General features: G+C 40.6%; 1 protein-coding gene across 1 annotated transcript in view; it reads left to right on the top strand.

Annotated features, from left to right (window-relative positions):
• The window catches only part of LOC132778638 (collagen alpha-6(VI) chain-like), a 123,727-nt gene that overhangs the window by 45,491 nt on the left and 57,454 nt on the right, over positions 1 to 20,782 (top strand). The window contains exons 2-4 of the mRNA XM_067470568.1: positions 13,134 to 13,229; positions 14,788 to 15,468; positions 19,257 to 19,874. Coding sequence (XP_067326669.1) covers positions 13,134 to 13,229; positions 14,788 to 15,468; positions 19,257 to 19,874 — 1,395 coding nt within the window. The remainder of the gene's footprint in view (positions 1 to 13,133; positions 13,230 to 14,787; positions 15,469 to 19,256; positions 19,875 to 20,782) is intronic.

Genomic DNA, 20,782 nt, shown 5'->3' with positions numbered 1-20,782 from the left:
TGCTTCACCAAACTAGAGAATTGAGCCATGGCAGTTAAAATGGTGTCAAACTGTATTAATTTTACAGTGTAGAATCACCCTAAGTCATAGTACTTGAGGAATGATCGGGCAAGCCTTGAGAAGGCTGAAAAAGCGCCTTCTGGGTCACACTCAACTTATGAGTGTCTGCTACTTGATCTAGTGTTCTTTGTCTAGCTGGGCAGTGGCCAGGAAGTTTCTGGAAAGATGTCTGCTGCTGTTTGTTGTTTTTTGTGTGACTGTGCTTCATTGCAAAGAGAAATGCAGTCACCAGTGGTGCTTCTCCGCCAAAATTTCTATGATGAGGGTCAGAATTTGCTGATGTGCCAGTGAAATAGTACTTTTTGGGCAAACATCTGAGTTTATCAAGAAGGAATGCTTTCCAAGCAATACATTTCCTCCAAAAAGTAATGCCAAAATAGAGGAAAGTTGAGGGAAAAACTGGGCTGACTTATATGAGTGTGTTTGATGCTACATTTGGAAACTGGGCTGGATGTTTCTAACTTTCTTACTTTGAAAGTGTCCCATTTTACTATTTTAGAGTGTGGCTGCTCTGCAGAATGAATGCAGTTTTTGTCCTGGTGCAATGCTATGTAATTATGAGAGTTGTAGTTTTATAAGGTCTTTAGCCTTTTCTGTCAAAGAATGCTGGTGTCTCAGTAAACTACAAATTCCAGGATTCCATGGTTAAGTCTTGGAAGTTAAGCTAGTGTCAAACTGCATTAATTAAATGCACTTGCATTCTACCTCTGTGATTTTTAAAATAAGACCTGTGTAGTAGTAGAGAGCCATCATGTCTAGTGGAACTTCAACTCTGGAGACCAGGGTTCAATTCCCTATTCAGTCATGGAAACCCACTAGGTGATGTTGGGCAAATCACACACTCTCAACTGCAGAAAACTCAGTGATAGGATCTCCTTAGAGTTGCCATAAGTCAGGAACAACTTGAAGGCACACAACAAAGGTGGTAGTAGTGGTAGGTGATTTGTAGTTCATTTCTTCTGCCTACTTTTGTTTCTTAGCCATCTTGTTTTGATTACAAGGACAGAATTAATTTTTTCAGGAGTAGTATACTTGGGGGAAGATTGCAAATTGGTATGTGTAATGTATTAGAAAGAACATGCTAAGAATTGTACTGATAGTCACCAATGCTTGTCTCTGATAAGATTTGAGGGATAGTGGGCATATGAATTTGCTAGGCTATATACAAGTACATTTATTTAGATTTAGTGGGAACAAAGGACTACATAACCTTAGCAGGGAGAATGTTGAAAGATCATATAAGTGGTTACAGAAGTCTTTAGGGGTATCTAAGTGAGTGAATTTGAGAGCGGAAGGATGGAACCAGAACACACATCTACTATTGGAACATGCATACTTTCACAGCCACATAGATATATAGTCACACATGTACACCACATGTTATAATCTCAGGAATAAATATGTATCTGCACCAATGTCTTGTAGTTTAAGTTAGGACCTGCCTCATCTGGCAATGTCTGCTCAAAAATCTGGAACACTACACTTGTAGAGAAAGCTCCAAATTATGCTGATTTAAGAAGAGCCAGATTTTTTTAAAATACAGACAATTGCTTCTTGAAATTATGTCAATGTATTAGTTTTGGAATTTGTAAATGAACAAGAGCTACATTTTGAGAATGCTATAGGGATCATGATCCAATTTGTGTGGATGTGTGTGAAATATTCTAAGAATAACAATATCAAGATCTGTTAGGACATAAGATAATAATAACTGCTCAGAAGAGGATTGCAATCTAAACTATTTTTTTACCCTTTTGGCACATAGTCTTTGTATTTGTCCTTATATTTATGTGATGAAAACTGATGAAATGTTAACAAAGAAACATCATATCCAGATGTCATGCAGTGAGAAAATCCACTAAAAATCAATGGGATTTAGATGGGTGGAATAGCATAAATCCCCCATTATTTGACCAGGTTTCTCCCAAGTATAATCCAAAAGGTTCAAGATAATCTCTACTAAGATAAGGTGTGGTATGGGCATTTTTGGAGGGTGGCATTTCATGGCTTTTATGGACTCCTTTGTGTCTCATTCTCTTTCTGTTTCTACCTCTTTTTTTGCTCAAATGATTACATGTAGTTGGGGATCCCAAAACACAAGTAATGGGTAGAAACATGCTGCTTGAAACAAATTAAAATGTCTAATTGTAAGTAGGTCAGAACTTGGAAAATCTTCTTTACTACAAGTTGGAGAACCCTCAGCCACCACTTTTAGAATGCGATATTCAAAGATTAAACTCAGGTGTACTTGGAAAAGAAGATGGATATCTTAAGTGAAGGATCCCCAAACAAAAGCCTGTGGGCTGAATGTGGCCTTACAAAGTAAATAACTCAGCCATCACCCTAAACTTTAGACTTAGGGTTTACCCTAAGTCAGAAACGTCTTGAAGGCACTCATTGACTTGACTATCTCATCAGCCATAAGAAGGCCCATACTTCCCATTGCAGCAGTTACTCTGCTCTGCTTAACAAGATACAAAATCATTTGGCATCCTGTTAATGAGTGACAATATTGTTACTCTACAACTCATATCATTGTAACCCATTTTCTTGGCCATTGTGGTCAGGAATATATCCCAAGAACACAACAAATTCCCCCCAAACTACCTTTTCTCAGATGAAATCCACCTCTAACTTCTTGGTTAGGGGAGTGAAGGGAGCTGCAAACAATTGTCCAGAATTTTTATGAAACTGTATGCAGAACAATGGTATAATTTGCAGATACCTTTTAAGACCTCCTGTCACAGTGCTTCCAGCTCAAGGAAGAAAGCTTGACCAATCTCTGCTGCTTCCCCTTTTCACGGGAAGAGAAATAGGCACTTTGGGGGAAAGGAGGTGTCTTATATCAGGAAATTATTTATGGCTGTGTGCTGGAGATCTATCTCCTAATACCAGGTATCATTCATTGAGATTTGTGTTCCTCCCAAAAAAGAGGTAGACTTGTAAGGTTTTTCTTCTCCATTTTAGGAGGCAATGTTGACACAAAATTGGTTTTAATAGCCACTGCAATTGCCCACACTTGTTCTTGGGGGACAAGTGCACATTGCAGCATGAGGGCCAATTTGGTGTGGAGCTCTCTTTGAAGTGCCCTATGCACCACTCTCCCATTAAAGGCCATCACCTGAAGAACCTGTTTCTTTAGGTGGCATTCTGTTAATGGCCTTTGCCATTTGAATCTCAATAGCACTTCTTCACTATCACCACTATTCACAAGGGCATTCATTGAGAGGGGACATTCTATCTCAATTTACACCTGAGTAGATTTTCATAGTAAGCCAAGGCCAATCAAGACAACTTGAAGACTGGGGTGTGTGCTTTCACACTGTACAGTTATTGCTCTATGGTTTCTCTATGAATGTTATCCCACAGGCAGGAGCGAAGCAGGGGAAAGCGAGGGAAGAGTGGAGACTTGTCTTCACAAGGGCTGTCTTTGAGGATGGTCACCCATCCCACCTCCTCTTCCTGTCTTCTTCTCACTTCCCCTCTTTTCTTTAATTAGAAGTCAGATTCCCATGCGTGGCCATAGGAAGTGCCCATGCATCATGGGATGGCCTCCATTCGACATTTTGCCAGTGTGCAAAAACAGAGAGAAAATGGGGGGAAACTTACATGGAATAAGGTTCTATGAAATGCTGGGGCTTTCTAACAGAGTATTATAAGTGCTGCTCCTCAAAATGAAAATCCCATGATTCCATAGGATGGAGCTATGACAGCTGAAGTAGAACGGTAGTACTATAACCATGTGGTGTGAAAGGGCTGAGGGAAATGATTGTCATTAAAGAATTTGTAATGCAAAGTTCAACATTTGCTCCTTCATCAGGAATACCCCTTGGGACCAAATTATTGTCTAAATAATATTTCTGTTGGCATAGGAGTGCAGTACAGTGTTACATACCCTGAGTAATATTCCTAGGAATTCAGCTGGCGTTGATTAAGCAGAAGATTCTCAAGAGTGGGAAAAGATTTGGATACAGCATGAACACAAATGGGATATTGAGGAAAAACTTCTTCCTCCTCCTCAATGTTCAGTGTGAGGGTTTTGAGTCTCTGTGTCTTGCCGATTCCCCAAAGGCAGCAAGAAAGAGATTGCTACTGGGAAGGAGACCAAATGTTGCTTCACTTTGCCCTGCAGCTGCAGCCAGTAGGAGTTTCCATCTATTCTATCTGGCCAGGTTTGCAGACAAATTCTGCCAGTGCTAGAAAAGGCCTTTGCTCCACTCTATCCCAAGCGAAAAGGAAGTTCAAAAATACACATTGTAAAATTAGTTTTTTAAAAAGCTTTCATGTACTCCCCTTCTTAATTGAAAGAATCTCATATTAAAAATTCCAATTTAAGTGCCATTATTGGATTTAGCTGCAACAGAGGAACATTTAACACAAGAGAGATAATAGACTGGGATGTAACTCTGAGGTTTCTTCCTCCACCAAAGATTAAACTCCTTCATTTGGACCAGAGTTGATAACCTTTACCTATACAGAGCCTAAACTTTTTTTTCCAAATGCAACAGTACATATATTTCTTGAGAAATCCAGTGCTCTCTGTCTAAAAAAGGGGGCAGTTGGCTTTGCATCGGACAGGCATATCCTGAATTTCATTTGAAGTTACATTGCTACTGAAAATGGATCTGAAGTTTTATTAGCTGCTTTTTACTATGTTCCTGGTCCCCCTACACCAGGCCCGTAGTAGCCGGGGGGGGGGGTGAGGGGCTTCAGCCCCCCCCCCCACTGAAATTCTCAGGGTGGTCCGCAAGAAGGCCTTACTGGTACATTATTTAAACTGTTATGTTTATTCATATCATGATCTAATCACCATGCTCAATATATCCCATATGCATGGGGGTATTGGGACAATGATACAAAAGGTTTGCTAGGATAGATCCTGAGCCCCCCCCCCCCCGAATCAAACTCAGCCTCCCCCAAAACAAACTCAGCCCCCCCCCCCCAAATCAAAATCCTGGCCATGGGCCTGCCCTACACCAGTGGTTCTCAACCTGTGGGTCCCCAGATGTTTTGGCCTTCAACTTCCAGAAATCATAACAGCTGGTAAACTGGCTGGGATTTCTGGGAGTAGTAGACCAAAACACCTAGGGACCCACAGGTTGAGAACCACTGGCTTACAAGGTCAATGCACACCCTTGCCTGCATTGAGATCATGCTAGACCAATGTTTCTCAAACTGTGCTCCTCCAGGCGTTTTGGACTTCAGCTTCCAGAAATTCCAGCCAGCTTAAAAGCAGTTAGGAATTGTGGGAGCTGAAGTCCAAAACATCTGGAGGAGCACAGTTTGAAAACCTCTGTGCTAGACAATGTTAACTGACAACAGAAGTAATATCTGAGACAAAATGGAGGCCTGTGACTCTCCTGTGTGAACAGAATTAAATATGGTGAATACAATTACTCCTGCAACAATTACATGATTAACTAATTTTTGAACTGAAAAAAACAGGGTATAATGATTATGCAGTGGCAACAATTGTGAGGTCACTGGCACAAAGGATTGGCTACTGTGCCTTTGATGTGATCGTTTCCTGTCTTATGAAAGGCGCTGTTGGTAGATTCTTAGCCTATGGAAATGGCACTCATACACTATGGGTGTCAGAGATGTTTCATGCATAACTACTGCCAATATGTTTCATGCATAACACTGATTTCCTAAGAGTTCATAATTTTTGTAATTACGTTTTTGAGATTAAAATGTCCAGAATTCCCCTGCTAGCATGGTGGAGGTGGTGGTTGGGGGGGTTAGCGGAGTCGTCATCCACAGCTATAGTTGTAATCCCAAAGAGGCTGTAAGGTTGTGCCGGTTACAGTGTGTAGCCACTGTAATCCAGAAAGTAGCCCCCTTTCCATGTATAGTTAAAATTCAGGATCTCTATATACAAATATTCAATATGACATTAAAACTGGACTAATTTTGAAAAGTGTCTGAAATTAAACATCATGACATAAACCTCATTGAGTGAAGAGAATTCTTCACTCCATACACAGCATACGGTTTTTGCATTCACGATGGCCATCTTATAGGAGACAGCATGATGTAGTTGTTTGAGCATTGGAGTATAAATCTGGAGGTCAGGGTTTAATACTTTGTTTGGGCATGGAAACCTACAAGATGACCTTGGGCACATTGCATAGCTCCAGGCTGTGTGACATGACCTTAGGATCACCATAAGTTGGAAACAACTTGAAAGCATACAACAATAACAAAATCCAATAGTAACCCTGAACAGAAAGTATGTATTTGCAGGAACATATGTGGCTCCTCTTCCTCATTCAAACTTTTCTGCAGAATACTGAAAGCTGGCTTGTCAAAGAAATCAGATTAGGTTCTGGCAAAGGAAAAATACCTCATTGATGTGACAGCATTGTACTTCAAAAATGGTGCTCAGCTAATTACACTAAAGGGAATGCTTATGGAAGAATTTCAAACTGAAAGAAGTGTGTATGTAAGAAACAGCTGCTAAACTTGCAGATATTACAGGGGAAGGAAAGAACATGACTGATTGCCAAGGTCAGAAGAATGTTAGAATAAACAGAGTTTAAGTCAAAGTAGGGGAAGAGGGGAGACCATTTTAAATATATCAGGTTCTGGGAGCATTACTGCTTCTCCTACATGTCCTCAATAGACTTTGTCTACAACATTAGTGCCATTTCAGGTTGCCTTTTGCCAAGAAAAAAAGTGCTGGTACAATCTATTTTCTTAACAGTTTGGCTACCCATTCTGGGGGAAAGGGAGTAATGCCTAATGGTCTAAAATGGTGACAGTAGACATGTGCAATTGATAAAAACGTTTCAAAAGTCATTACAAAACGAGAGTGCTGGTGCTTCATTTCTAAAGTATTTCTAAAGTATTAGTGAAAAATGTGTTACTCTCCTTTTGACGGTAACTAAAAACATTTCTGTTCCACCAGGACTTTATCAATTGATGGGGGTTGGGTTGCTATTGTTATGTTGTGCTGTTTTGAAGATTCTAAAGCAGGGGTCCTCAAACTAAGGCCCTAGGGCTGAATATGGCCCTTCAAGGTCATTTACTCGGCCCTCGCTCAGGGTCAACCTAAGTCTGAAACTACTTGAAAGCACACAACAGCAACAACAACAATCCCATCTCATTATCCAAAACCAGGCCCACACTTCCAATTGAAGGACTAATAACTTTATATTTGTTAAAATTGTTCTTCATTTTAATTATTGTGTTGTTTTTAAGTATTTTTTTGCACTACAAATAAGATATGTGCAGTGTGCATAGGAATTCATTCATGTTTTTTTCAAATTTTAATCCAGCCCTCCAACAGTTTGAGGGACTGTGGCCTGGCCCTCTGTTTAAAAAGTTTGAGGATCCCTGTTCTAAAAGGTTTTTGTTTAGTTCTCAAAGGCATTTTAATATTTTAATATTTTTATTTACAATATGTTTAATTAACTGTTTTAGTTGTACATTTATACTTTTATTCTGATTTATATTATTTTAATTTGTATTGCTTTAACCCGGACAGCCCATTCTTCTGGCACGAGCAGAATTCTGAGAAATGTAGTTTGGGAAGTACAGAGTACTCAAAAGGCCACACCCTAAACTACATTTCCCAGAATTGTGCTCACACCAAAAGAACAGTGCTTTAAATCTCATTGATATGAAAGTGATTTGGGTAAATCACATGTGCTTAAATTGAAAAAAATGTTTCAAATCAATGGATAGGCTGATTGTCATGAAACTTTTCAGGCTTGCTGTCCTGTTCATGTTGTCTCACTGTGCCATAATTTGAGGGGATGTCTTATGTAGATTTTAAAGTAATTTTAATTGATTTTTTTTCTAGAAGTCAGTAGAAGAACAAAACTTTCTGAAACTTTGCAGGACTGGTGCCCTGCTTATGTTGTCTCATTGTGCAGCAGTGCAAGGGGTTACCTCTTGATATAGATCATTAGATAGAGATATTCTAAAAACTATTGGATGACCAAAACGTTCTGAAACTTGGCAGGCTTAAAGTCATAAATGTTGCCTACAAGTGTTCCAAGGTTTGTCCTGATAGCCATAAAAATGACAGAGAAATGAGACTCAAAACTAATGGAGCAAATCTTAATGAAACAATTAGAAAGTTCTGGAGATTCAGATTACGAATTGGAATGGGACCCTTCCAAATCTTTATGAAATAAAGCCAGGGCCATATGATTCTTCAAAACAAATTACTAACAAGATTTTGCACATCTCTGATACCTTACATTATCTTTTTAATTAATGACTTTAATTCAGGCATGAACAGCTATCAGGTGTTGGGAGGCACATTGGATCTCAGCAATTTTATTTTTTAGTAATGGATAAAAGTGTTCACACACACCTTCCTGATTAGGGAGGAAAGAATCCCTCCTAGCTCACATGAGAGATGTGGTGAAATTGTTCCTTGCATTCCCTGTGATATGGGCCTATTTTTCAGTGAAATCCATTTTTAAAAAACGAAGGGTGCCATAGGCACCTTGGGGGTGGTGGAGTGTGCTCAATTAGCAGCCACTGTGGCTGTTTTCAGCCTGTGGTTGTGCTGTCCTCACATCTTTTCAGGTCTGGGAGATCGCAAAAACATCTACAGCATTAAATCTTGACAGAAAACATTATATGATTGTCAGAATAGCCTTTGATTATTCTTGTGACCAACATATTGAAATACGTGATCCTGTTAACCTTTAACTTCTTGACAGAAAACTAAATGAAGAAGTTGCAACTATTGTGTAACTGGGCTCCATTTTACTGCCCCTTTTTTCTACACAGATTATATTATTTAAAATGAAACTAAAAGTAGACATTAAAATATACCAGATACTACATCAGAATCCAAAGAAATGCACAATGAGTTCTGTGCACCTAATGGTGTCGGTTTCACAACTCATGACATATGGCAGATTACTTTTGAAACTGAAGGGAGATTCCAGATCAGCCTCAGATATGCTTGGAGATCTGAAGTTGAAAGGGAAAAATCCCCACTGGTCAAGTTTCCACCCTTTGGGACAGTCTAAAGTAGCTATTTGGATCCCAGTTTTTCTGTCTGTTTACCTTTAATGGGAACTGGCTTGTATACTTGGATGAGAATAGAAGGTTTCTATTTGGTTTGTCAAACAAGAGCCATTTTAACTGTGTCCTCATTTTAGAGCCAGATACAGGTACAGGAGTACTCACTGTATGTCCCCTTCTGTGTTGAAATGTTGGCAACTGGCATTGATAAGTATTAGGTGTCACTTTAGAATGGTAAGTCAGCATTAACTATTTTACTAAGCCATATGCAAGCTGAAGAATAAACTCTAACTGACTGTAGCAAAAATGACTGTCCAGGGACACTGCCTGGCAAAGTGGAATTCCAACTTGCCTATGCACATTGGCCATAAAAGGAACAATTACTTGCTCTGTGTCAGAGAGAACACACAGCTCTAACTATTTGTATTCGATAATTAGGAGTGGCTGCCAGTTTGCTAAAGTGCTGGCTTTAGCCTATAAAGCCCTAAACGGTTCCAGCCCACCTTACCTGTCCAAACGTATCTCTCCCTATGAACTAGCTAGAAGCTTAAGATAATCTGAGAATGTCTTGCTCTCAATCCCACCTCCTTTGCAGATGCGACTGGTAGGAACGAGAGACAGGGCCTTCTCAGCACTGGCCCCTCGGCTATGGAACACCCTCCCTAGGGATATCGGATCGGCACCCCCCCCCCCCCTAATATTTTGAAAAAGAGTTAAAACCTGGCCCTTTGAGCAAGTATTTGCAAATGCAGTGTAACAGACTAATCTAGACCTATGGAACAATTGGACGATGCGACGGGAAAATGATTTTAGTAATGAGACTTGTGTTTTACAGTTTTTATTGTTTCTACTGCTTTTATATGGTTTATATTATATGTTAATGTTTTTAATTATATTTTATGTTGTTGGTGGCATTGACTGCCAATTGTAAACCGCATCGAGTCGCCTTCGGGCTGAGAGAGGCGGCTGAGAGAGTCGCGTCCAGTGGGGTCACCACCCTGCGGCCAAAAAAGAAATATGAACTTCGGTACATGGAATGTACGGACACTGATGGACAACAGTGACAGCGAACGTCCTGAACGCAGAACTGCCATCATTGCAAGGGAGCTGGGACGCTTTAACATCGACATAGCAGCCCTTCAAGAGACCCGGAGTGCAGGAGAGGGACAGCTGAAGGAAGAAAAAGGAGGCTACACCTTCTTCTGGAAGGGACTGCCTGAAGAAGACCAAAGACTGCACGGAGTTGGCTTTGCCATCAGGAATGATCTGGTGAAACATTTGACCAAAGCACCCACTGGCATCAACGAACGACTCTCCACCCTCCGAATTGATCTTGCCAAAAACCAACAGGCAACTATCATAAGTGCCTATGCACCAACACTAGATGCTGATGAAGACATCAAGGAGAAATTCTACTGTCAGCTGGACACCGTCCTATCGGGGATACCTAAGGAGGACAAAATCATCCTCCTGGGGGACTTCAATGCAAGAGTCGGGCAAGACTTCGACCTGTGGCCAGGGACCATTGGAAAAGACGGGATTGGAAAGAGCAATTCAAACGGCATCCTGCTTCTCACCAAATGTGCGGAACACAACCTTGTCATCACCAACACGCTCTTCCGCCAGAAAAACAAGTTCAAGACATCATGGAAGCACCCCCGGTCAAAGCATTGGCACCTTTTAGACTATGTAATCACACGTGCCAGAGACCGCCGTGAGGTGCTCCACACAAGAGCCATGACAGGTGCTGACGACTGCTGGACTGACCACAGGCTAATCCGATCAACGATGGCTCTCAAGATTCCCCCCAAGCGCAGGCTCCAAGGAAGAAAGACAAGGCGCAAAATGAACACCCAAGCCCTTCAGGAGCCCTCCAGACGAGCCCATCTCCAAACAGCACTCAAGAACCATCTACCCACAGAACACCCCGAAAATGTTGAGGAACATTGGAACAAACTGAAGACCTCCATCATCACAGCCTGCGAAGAAACTATTGGATATCAAACCAAGAAACATCAAGATTGGTTTGACGAATATGACATCGAGATCCAACAGCTAATTGACAAGAAAAGGAAAGCCTTCCAAACATGGCAGAGAGACATCAACTGTGCTGCTAAGAAAAAGATCTACGCCAGTGCAAAAGCTGAAGTCCAAAGAAGGACAAGAGAACTCAAGAACATCTGGTGGACAAAGAAGGCTGAAGAAATCCAACACCTGGCAGATACCCATGATGCTCAGGGATTCTTCAAAGCCACAAAGGTCATCTATGGACCGAGAAACCATGGCATACAGCCTCTACGCTCATCAGATGGAACCAAACTCCTGAAGGACCAAAACTCAATTGCACTACGTTGGAAAGAACACTACCAAAGCCTCCTGAACCGCAACTCCAATGTGGCCGAAGAGGTCCTCTCACAAATCCCGCAACAACAAACCAGGGACATCCGTAGGGATACCAAGGTGCTTGTTTATAAAGCTATTGTCCTCCCAACCCTGCTCTATGCCTGTGAGACGTGGACTGTCTACAGACGTCACATGCAACTCCTGGAACCATTCCATCAGCGCTGCCTCCGGAAAATCCTGCAAATCTCTTGGGAAGACAAGCGGACAAACGTCAGCGTGCTGGAAGAAGCAAATACCACCAGCATTGAAGCGATGGTCCTCCGCCACCAACTCCGCTGGACCGGCCATGTTGTCCGGATGCCCGACCACCGTCTCCCAAAACAGTTGCTCTACTCCGAACTCAAGAATGGAAAACGGAATGTTGGAGGACAGGAAAAGAGATTTAAAGATGGGCTCAAAGCCAACCTTAAAAACTCTGGCATAGACACTGAGAACTGGGAAGCCCTGGCCCTTGACCGCTCCAGCTGGAGGTCAGCTGTGACCAGCAGTGCTGCAGAATTTGAGGAGGCACGAGTGGAGGGTGAAAAAGAGAAATGTGCCAAGAGGAAGGCGCGTCAAGCCAACCCTGGCCGAGACCGCCTTCCACCTGGAAACCAATGCCCTCACTGCGGAAGAAGATGCAGAGCAAGAATAGGGCTCCACAGCCACATACGGACCCACAAGAATATTGGAAGACAATCATCCTCGGAAAGCGAGGGATCGCCTAAGTAAGTAAGTAAGTAAAAATATAAATATGGTAAATAAATAAATAAATAAATATTCCTGGGCAATTGAGATGTTTGCATCATTTAAGGGAACAAGATGCATCAATAACTATTAATTTAAAGACACCAGTAAGGGAATATGAGCCTGGACCAAACTAGGTTCCAGTGCTTGCTAACAGAGTAGAACAAGAACTGATTTCCATTCTCTTCCTTTTTCCCCATTTCCCTTGCCATGTATTTTTTTACCTCCTTAATTTGTAAGCTTTGTCATAAAACAGCTTGCTTTCAATAACATGTATAGATGTGATTCACTCAGGGAGGCCAAAAGTGTCTCAAGAGCAAGAATATATATATATATATATATAAATACATCTTTAAGAATAGATGAGAACGGGTGTTTGTGTGTCAGAATCAAATTTTAAGAAGATTCAATTGCATTCTATACTGTGCTTTATTTTATGTTCTGTTTTTAGGTGCCTTGTGCCATATGTAAGCTGCCCTGAGTCCCTTCAAGGAGATGGTGGTGGGATACAAGAATAAAGTTGTTGTTGTTGTTGTTGTTGTTGTTGTTGTTGTTGTATGTGTTTCAAGCCTGTAGTACTTCCTTCCATCATAAGGTGGAAGATAGCTGTGTGGGCTGTACAATTTGAAGTTAAGCAGGCAGGATTAGTTCAGAGTTATAAAACACTCCCTTCCTTCTGAAGAATTGTCGCTTCACACACAAGATGTAGTCAGACCCCTCCTAAAATATGTTGAATGGTTGTTTCATGTTCCATGGCTTCATTAAAAATGGTTGGGCAAATTATATTCAGTTTTACCAGTTGCATAACTTTGTTTGAAGGTTTTGCTGTCTTAAACCAAGAACGGTTCCAAATGATGGCAAGCTGGATACTTTTCTTGGTAATAAGTAAAACATTTACTTTTTTTAAAAAATGTACAATTAATATGATAAAATATATCATTTCAATTTCCTAGATTTATTTCTTGGCTCATCTGTATGCAAACTGAAGATGTTTCTGACTTTACTACTCATTATCGTTGGGACACAGACTTCTGTAACACAGAAACCTGGTAATTTCAGTATCCTTTTCAGTATCTGTCCATTAATGAGGCAGTAATTTAGAGTACAATCACCTTTGGAAGGGTTTGAGGAGTGGGAGGAGTGATGCTTTTTCAAATGCCTTGATGGTCGTATCATTATTACTGTCTGTTATATTATTATAAATGTTATATTATTATATTGAGTCCCTTTTGGGGGAAATAAAGGGGGTAATAATAATAATAATAATAATAATAATAATAATAAAAGTGAGATCAGGGATTTGCTCAGTGGTTTCAGCTAGCTTCCATCTCAATTATGAATCTGCTCTAGGTTTCCAAACCTTAAACCGTAAATGGGCAACTGTGAGGTGGCAGGAGGCAATTTCCAACCCTTCCTTATTTGTAGTAGGTTTCGTATCAGTGAACTGATGTCAACAACAGTGGCGTCTCTTGACTTCCATTTTCATTTTTGCATAATTTGAGACTGACTGGGAGGAAGTGGATTTGGTTTGGGGGTATTCGAGGACATGAGGAACCAAGGAGTTTCATGTAGCCCACAGCTTACTTTGTTCTGGTGTAGCTTTTGGGAATTATCCAAGATTCTGAATGTATTTTAGGGATGGGGTTCAGCACTTTGGAGAGATCATTTAAAGTTCAGTTTTTTGTTTTCATGTCAAGATTGACTTGAGTACTTGCAAGTCACTTCTGATGTGAGAGAATTGGCCGTCTGCAAGGACGTTGCCCTGGGGATACCCGGATGTTTTACCATCCTGTGGAAGGCTTTTCTCATGTCCTCGCATGGGAAGCTGGAACTGACAGATGTGAGCTCATCCTGCTCCTCGAATTTGAACCACTGACCTTTCGGTCAGCAATGATGCCAGCACAAGGGTTTAACCTGTTGCCTACAATAGGTTCATTACTCTTTTTGACATGGAATCCATCAACAGCCACTGGGTTTGGTTCTGTAAACAAAACAAACCAAACTAATTTCAGGCATATGTAAAATGTGATCATGGCAGAATAGGACAGATGGCCCACAATATTTGTTATTTGAATATGGTGTATTTATGTAGAGACTCATCATACCTCAGGGATACTTTACAAGACAAAAATAAATCACAAGACAAAAATACTTTGAACAATTTGAAACTAAATACAAAAAATTTAAGATGCCATAAGATGATTTTTAAAAGGCATGCTTCTGTATATCTGAGAGCAGGAAAGAAAATACGGGAAAATTAATGATATACAACATCATTTGTATATTTAGGGTTTTCTTTTCTTTTCCTGAGCCATTTTAGCAAAATATTAAACAATGGGTTGAAGCCAAGAGCTGCATTTTATGGACTGAAGGTCTCCAGTTGCTGAAAGTGTCTCCCCCTGATTTTTAGGAACCCCCTATTCTTCTCTTTCTTGTCAGCTCACCCCATTCAATAGGATCATTGTTTAGCATTTTTCAAGGTGTTGGTGGGTCTAGCATGACAATATGGGATGGAGACGATTACTCAAGCTCATTCAATTGCACATGTATGAATCTGGATCATATCTGAATATTACATGTACTGACTATCTCTTTCTTTTCTTGCAGCCTCTGAGTCTACAGATGTCGTCCTTTTGATTGACAGTTCTGATGTTCTTGGCAGAAGGGCCTTCCCCTTAATTAAAAATTTTGTTCACAGAGTGGTTAACAGTCTTCCAATAGGTCCAAACAACTATCGTGTTGCCCTTGCACAATACAGCGATGACATTCACATTGAATTCCAGCTGAATGGTTTTAGAGGCAAAAACCCAATGCTGGCCCACATTAAAAAGAGCTTTTCATTCAGAGGTGGATCTTTAAGAACTGGAAATGCCATACAAAAAGTACATGAGACCTTTTTCAAAACACCTCAGAGAGACAGAAACCAGATTGTGGTTGTCACAGCTTCAGGGCCTTCAGAGGATGATGTGGAAGAACCTGCAAAAATGTTACGTGATGCTGGGATAAAAATTATAGCTTTAGGGATTCAAGATGCACTACAACATGAGCTGCAATCGATGGCTACAAAATTCTCCTACCATTTCAGAACTCCACGGGATCTTCAAGCATTTTCTCCAAATATGTCCAGTGTCATTGAATCTGCTATAGAAATGGATATTGGCACAGCTATCTTCACAACTCCTTCACCAATAGTGACAACTCCTTTGCCAGTAGTAACAACTCATTTGCCAGTAGTAATAACTCCTTTGCCAACAGTAACACAAAGTGCTCACAATGTATCTACCAAAGGTAAAGAAAACAATGTAGTAGAATATCAAGTGTATAGGTTAGTGGTGTGGTTGAAATGCCATCTTTGGACCAAAATAGCCAGTTCATTAATACACTGGACAATTGATAGGAAATTATGTTCTCTCCAGATTCTTTGCCCTTCAGCTTCCACAGCCCCACAGCCCCATAATCCAGTTTAGATGTGGAAAAAGGCACTTTAGTTTATGGTTTGTGCAATTAAATCCTTCTTCATCCCGGTTCCCCTTCATGACAATCTTTCATTGCCTATCTCCCAGCGTTTTTAAAATATGTTTATTATATTGGTTTTGCATTTTATGTTTTGTGTCTATTGTGTCTATTGTGTTGACCATAATATCGACTGAGTACAGATTGAAACTGAACCCAGGAATCACAGTATCCAATGGCTAGGCATTTGCTGGAAATGTGGGGCTTTTCTTCTTCACCAGTCCACAGAGATGTGCTGACGTGCATATCCATGACCATTCATGATTGGCTCTGAAACACAGGGTATACAAAATGAAAACAAAGGGTGAAAATCAAGAATTCCCATAGAAATTATGTGGTTTTCTCTCCCAGGGAAATAATTGTTTATCTTTTGGCCAGTTGTGTTTCAAGTTTTTTAAAAGTGACAAGTGCCCAGCATTTTTTGGTATCATTGTCAGCTGAAGCACGTTTTTTTGGCTTGTTCCATACTTTCTAGTGAGTTTTTAGCATGCTGTTTCTGGTTTGATGTGCTTCAGCATGCCTTTAGGGACACCCTGCCTTTGAGCCAGCATTGAACTGGATTATAGTGTCTGGGTAGAAGTACCCTCAGTGTGGCCAATGATAAGAGACAGTGGGAATTTTAGTTCAAAACACCCAAAGAACCAACTGTTCCTTAATTCTGGCATAAATGCTTCTAGTATGTCCAACATGTGCTTTAAAAGTAACATCCTGGAGATTGAGTCAGGTCTAGGAACACAATATGTGGGCAAGATGTTGACCTTTCCTCTCTGCACCATGATTGCTGTACTCTCAAATACCACTCCATCACAGCTTGTATGACAGTATGTTTTTCACTAATATTACAACAGAGGAAGAAGGGCTGTAAAATGCATTGTTACATTTGATCAATTCATATATGTCACATTAACATGTTACGTGGCAATATGGTTTACTGTGCATAAGGAAATTGTTGAATCCATGGCGTAGTAGTTTCCAGAATGATTTGGCCACATCACTGGGCTTTTTAACATGCACCTGAAGTGATGGCTAGGAAATAATAATAATTATAATTACAATTATAATTATTATTATAATAATAATTATTATTATTTCTTATCCGCCTTTCTCATGGCTCAAGGTGGTTTAGAACATAGCGAAAAACACATAATCATTATATAAAATACAAATATTAAATCTTTTTTCTTTTTACAAAAGACATATATTAAAATACACAGAACAATTTCTGTGTGAAATCATAACAATTAAAATATAGTGGACATAAGACACGGGTTTAAAATTCATGATTAAAACTGGCTGGATAGGTCTGCCAGAAGAGATAGATCTTCAGATAGCTTTAAAATGTTGACCGCTCCTAATTTACCCTAACTTAGCTCTTTTGTAGAAAGTCAAAAGCCAGCATTCCTTCATTGAGTCTGCTCTCCTTGATGTACATGGGAAGGTTCAGTCACAGACAATTGAAATATTCCAGCAAAAGGAGATACAATGGGCAGGCATGTAGCCGGGGGGGGGGGGGGGGGCTTGAGGGGCTTCAGCCCTCCCCCCCCCCCCAAATTCTCATGGTGGTTCGCAAAAAGGCCTTACTGGTGCATTATTTAAACTGTTATGTTTATTCATATCAAGATCTGATCACCATACTCAATATATCCCATATGCATGGGGGGTATTGGGGTAATGATACAAAAGGTTTGCTAGGGTAGACCCTCTTTCACTCAGACTCAGCCCCTCCCCGAAACTCCCCCCGAAAAAAACTCAGCCCCCCCCCCCCCCGCCGAATCGAAATCCTGGCTACGGACCTGGTTCAGGGCTCCTTTTGACATTATTTTCCAATGTTTCTTGCAACAACCAAAGATGGAGGACACATGACAAAGGACAAGGTCTGACCCAAGGCAAGGCCATTAGGGGATCAGAGACACACATCCCCTCATACACACAAGGCCAGACAGTGGGAAGCAACCACCGTATATTATATTTTCGCCTTTGCCGCCACCAAATATTTATTTAAGGTTTCTTTTGCTGCCACCAATTTATTATTTCATAGAACATCTCCTTAATTAGAATGTTAATTAAAAAACATACAAAGTCTTCAGTTGAAATACAACAGGAATATGTTGTTATTTTTGTTCTGGAACAGTAAATAAGCGTAGCAGTTTCAATAGATAAACAGGCTTGTCTTGGACAGAGAAATAGTAATATAACTTGAGTTTCTTAAAACAAAGTTCTACACACAGGAATCTTTTAAACCTTTTGAATCTTCCTTCCACCCACAGCACTCTAATCACTATAGAAGCCTATTATAGAGGTATCTTTCTTATATCAGTTCCCCAACCTCTTCCTTCCCCCTTCAATTCTCCTAACTCTTCTTCCCACACCAAACACCCAGTTGAACTAAAATGGCTACTTCAGTTCCTTCTCTTTCCCTCTGGCTCCACCCATCTCCAGTTGCTAAGCGTTTCCCTCCAATTTCATCAGCCAATCAGACAGCACTTCTTGCTAAGAGGCTGCCTGATTGCTCCACCCCTTAGCTCTCCTTAACTTTTGCAAGCCAGACCTGTTTACTGCCTTTTACACCAAGCCTGCAGGGTAGGCCAATCTGTTACATTTCTCTTACTTAAAGACCATTAGAGGTCTAACAAAGGGACCCACTAAACTAAACCAGGGCTGATCTGATGTGGAATAGGCGAGGTCAGCCCCAAGGTGATCCAGCCAGCACCTTCCAGCTGCTGAGGTGGCAGGAAGATGTTCTGACCACCCAGTGGTGCCAAACACAGTTCTACATTGCTACAATGTCACCCTTACTATCCCCTCTCATCCTCCATGTCACAGACCTCCCAGTCAGCTGTTGCCTGCAGTAATGTTGGCTAGAGTTACAGGACATTGAGAAAGGGAGAGGAGGGAGAGGAGGAACCACCCTTTCCCTCCTCCCTTCTCAGTGTACCCTGTCACCCTCGCTGATGTCATAGCACATGACAACGGGCTCCTAGGACGTATATCACAGGTGGAGACCACCATGACATGGAAAGAAGAAGACTATCCCTGGGCCACCTGAGCCCAGAAAATACAGGATGGCAGTGGGGACAATTGTGGCTGACTCCATTTCAGAAGTGACCCAACTGTTTCCAGAGGCCTAAGTTGGGGGAAAGTCTAAATTCTGACTTTTCTCCAATTTTGGTTAATGTGAGGCAAGGTTACATTAAGATAGCCTTGCCTCATGTTTTCCCAGATCAGCTGTGCAAAATGGAATTACATTTTTTAAGAAAGAGAAAAAAAGAGCAAAGGAAGAAAGGCACTAGCAAAATATGGTGTTGAAAGTACAGAGGGTGATTTGTGTAAAAGACGGAGCATAAAAGTTCCAAGCTCCAAAAGGCCATTCACCCATTAATTCATATCAAAGAACTTGTTGGTATTCAGTCTCTTTGTTGTGATATATCTGGCAAAATATTTTGTCCCATAAAGCCAGTATCTCAGTTCTTGTTCCATCCTAAAGATATATGAACATCTTCATCAAAGAACTGGCTAAAAAAACCTAGCATTACTAATATTGTGCTGTATTTATTTTCCCCCAGTGACAGATTGCCAGATTGATTCAGTTGCAGATGTCGTGTTTGTAGTGGATGGAAGTGTTGGAAAGGCAAATGCTGAATATATCAAGCAATTCTTAGAGAATACCGTAAACTCTCTTGACGTGACAGAAGAATGCATAAGAATTGGCTTAGTGAAATACAGCACTGAGACACAAGTAATATCTTTTCTGAGTAAGGAAACTGAAAAAAATGACACTCTTCAGAGAATTCAGAGCTTTTCTCCGAGAGCAGGAAAAGCCAATCTAGGTGCGGCCCTTAATATTGCCAGGAAACAAGTTTTTACTGAACGAGCTGGAAGCAGAAAGAATCAAGGAGTGAAACAAATTGCCGCTATCATCACCCACCGACCCTCAGACGACTCTTTAACAGAGGCTGCAGAGCAGCTTATAAAAGCTGACATAACAGTATTTGCCATAGGCATTGAAGGAGCTAATATCTCCCAGTTAAGGCGGGTCGTATCACATCCACCAGAACGGAATATTATTCAAGTCACTTTTTCTCACCTTCCAAGGGAGTCTGACACTTTTAAGAAGAAACTTTTCAATGAAGTACAAAACATGCTGTATGCCCAACCTGAAAGACGAGTACATCTCAAAGCAGGTAAGAAGTTTCAAATAATCTGTTCAGGGTGGTCTCTGTTTATATCTTCTTACTATTTTTTGTGTGATCTAGCTGTCCTGTGAATGGGGGGGGGGAGGGGTTGGGAGTGGATGAGGGATAAAATTGACCATCTTTATTGGTCAAACCAGGGAGGGTATCTGTGGGAGGATGGAGAAATGTATCAGTTTCCCTCGAGCTCCCGCTTCCCACCCTCTTTGCCAAAGAGTCCCAAAATGTCGCCACACCTTCCAGTAGGTATGTATTTGGGGGAGTTATCAGAAGTAATTCCTAATTTAATTTTTTTAATCAGTCCTGGGCCCAAAGTGTGAGAAAAAATTCCCACAAGCATTCGGCCCATCATAGGAATATTTAAAGTTAAAGTTGAAAGTGTAATGACCCAGGACTGTTTATAACAGCTATGTCTTTATGTGATATGTGATGCTATTTTATGTGATGTGCTTACTCATGTTTAATGTTTTATCAAGGGAGGGTCAATTTTGATGTCTTATACTTTTTTTTATCAATGACATTGACTTGTTGCCAACACTGAATTGCTCTGAGTCCCCTTTGGGGTTGAAAAAGTCAGTAAACAAATACCACAAATAAATAAATAAATAAATAAGCCCCCTACAAAACAAAACAAAACACCCCTTGATTGCATCATACAGTTGTAAAAAGGCATCATCATATTTGCAGTTTTATTTTTCTAAGAAAGATACAAATTAGGCAATGTATAGAATTCACTTTTGGCTCATGCAATCAACTGAATAATCAATGATATCAGTTATATAATGCCCATTGATTTAATGCAATTTCCAGATCTGGCATCAAGAGTCTGAGAGCACTTCCAGATAGGGCTTAAACCTGTGCTGAAACAGGTTTAAGAAACATGCTTTGGCATGGGTTTA

The sequence above is a fragment of the Anolis sagrei genome, chromosome 6 (genome assembly GCF_037176765.1).
Source record: "Anolis sagrei isolate rAnoSag1 chromosome 6, rAnoSag1.mat, whole genome shotgun sequence".
NCBI lineage: Eukaryota > Metazoa > Chordata > Lepidosauria > Squamata > Dactyloidae > Anolis > Anolis sagrei.
This window is presented reverse-complemented; position numbering and strand designations above follow the sequence as displayed.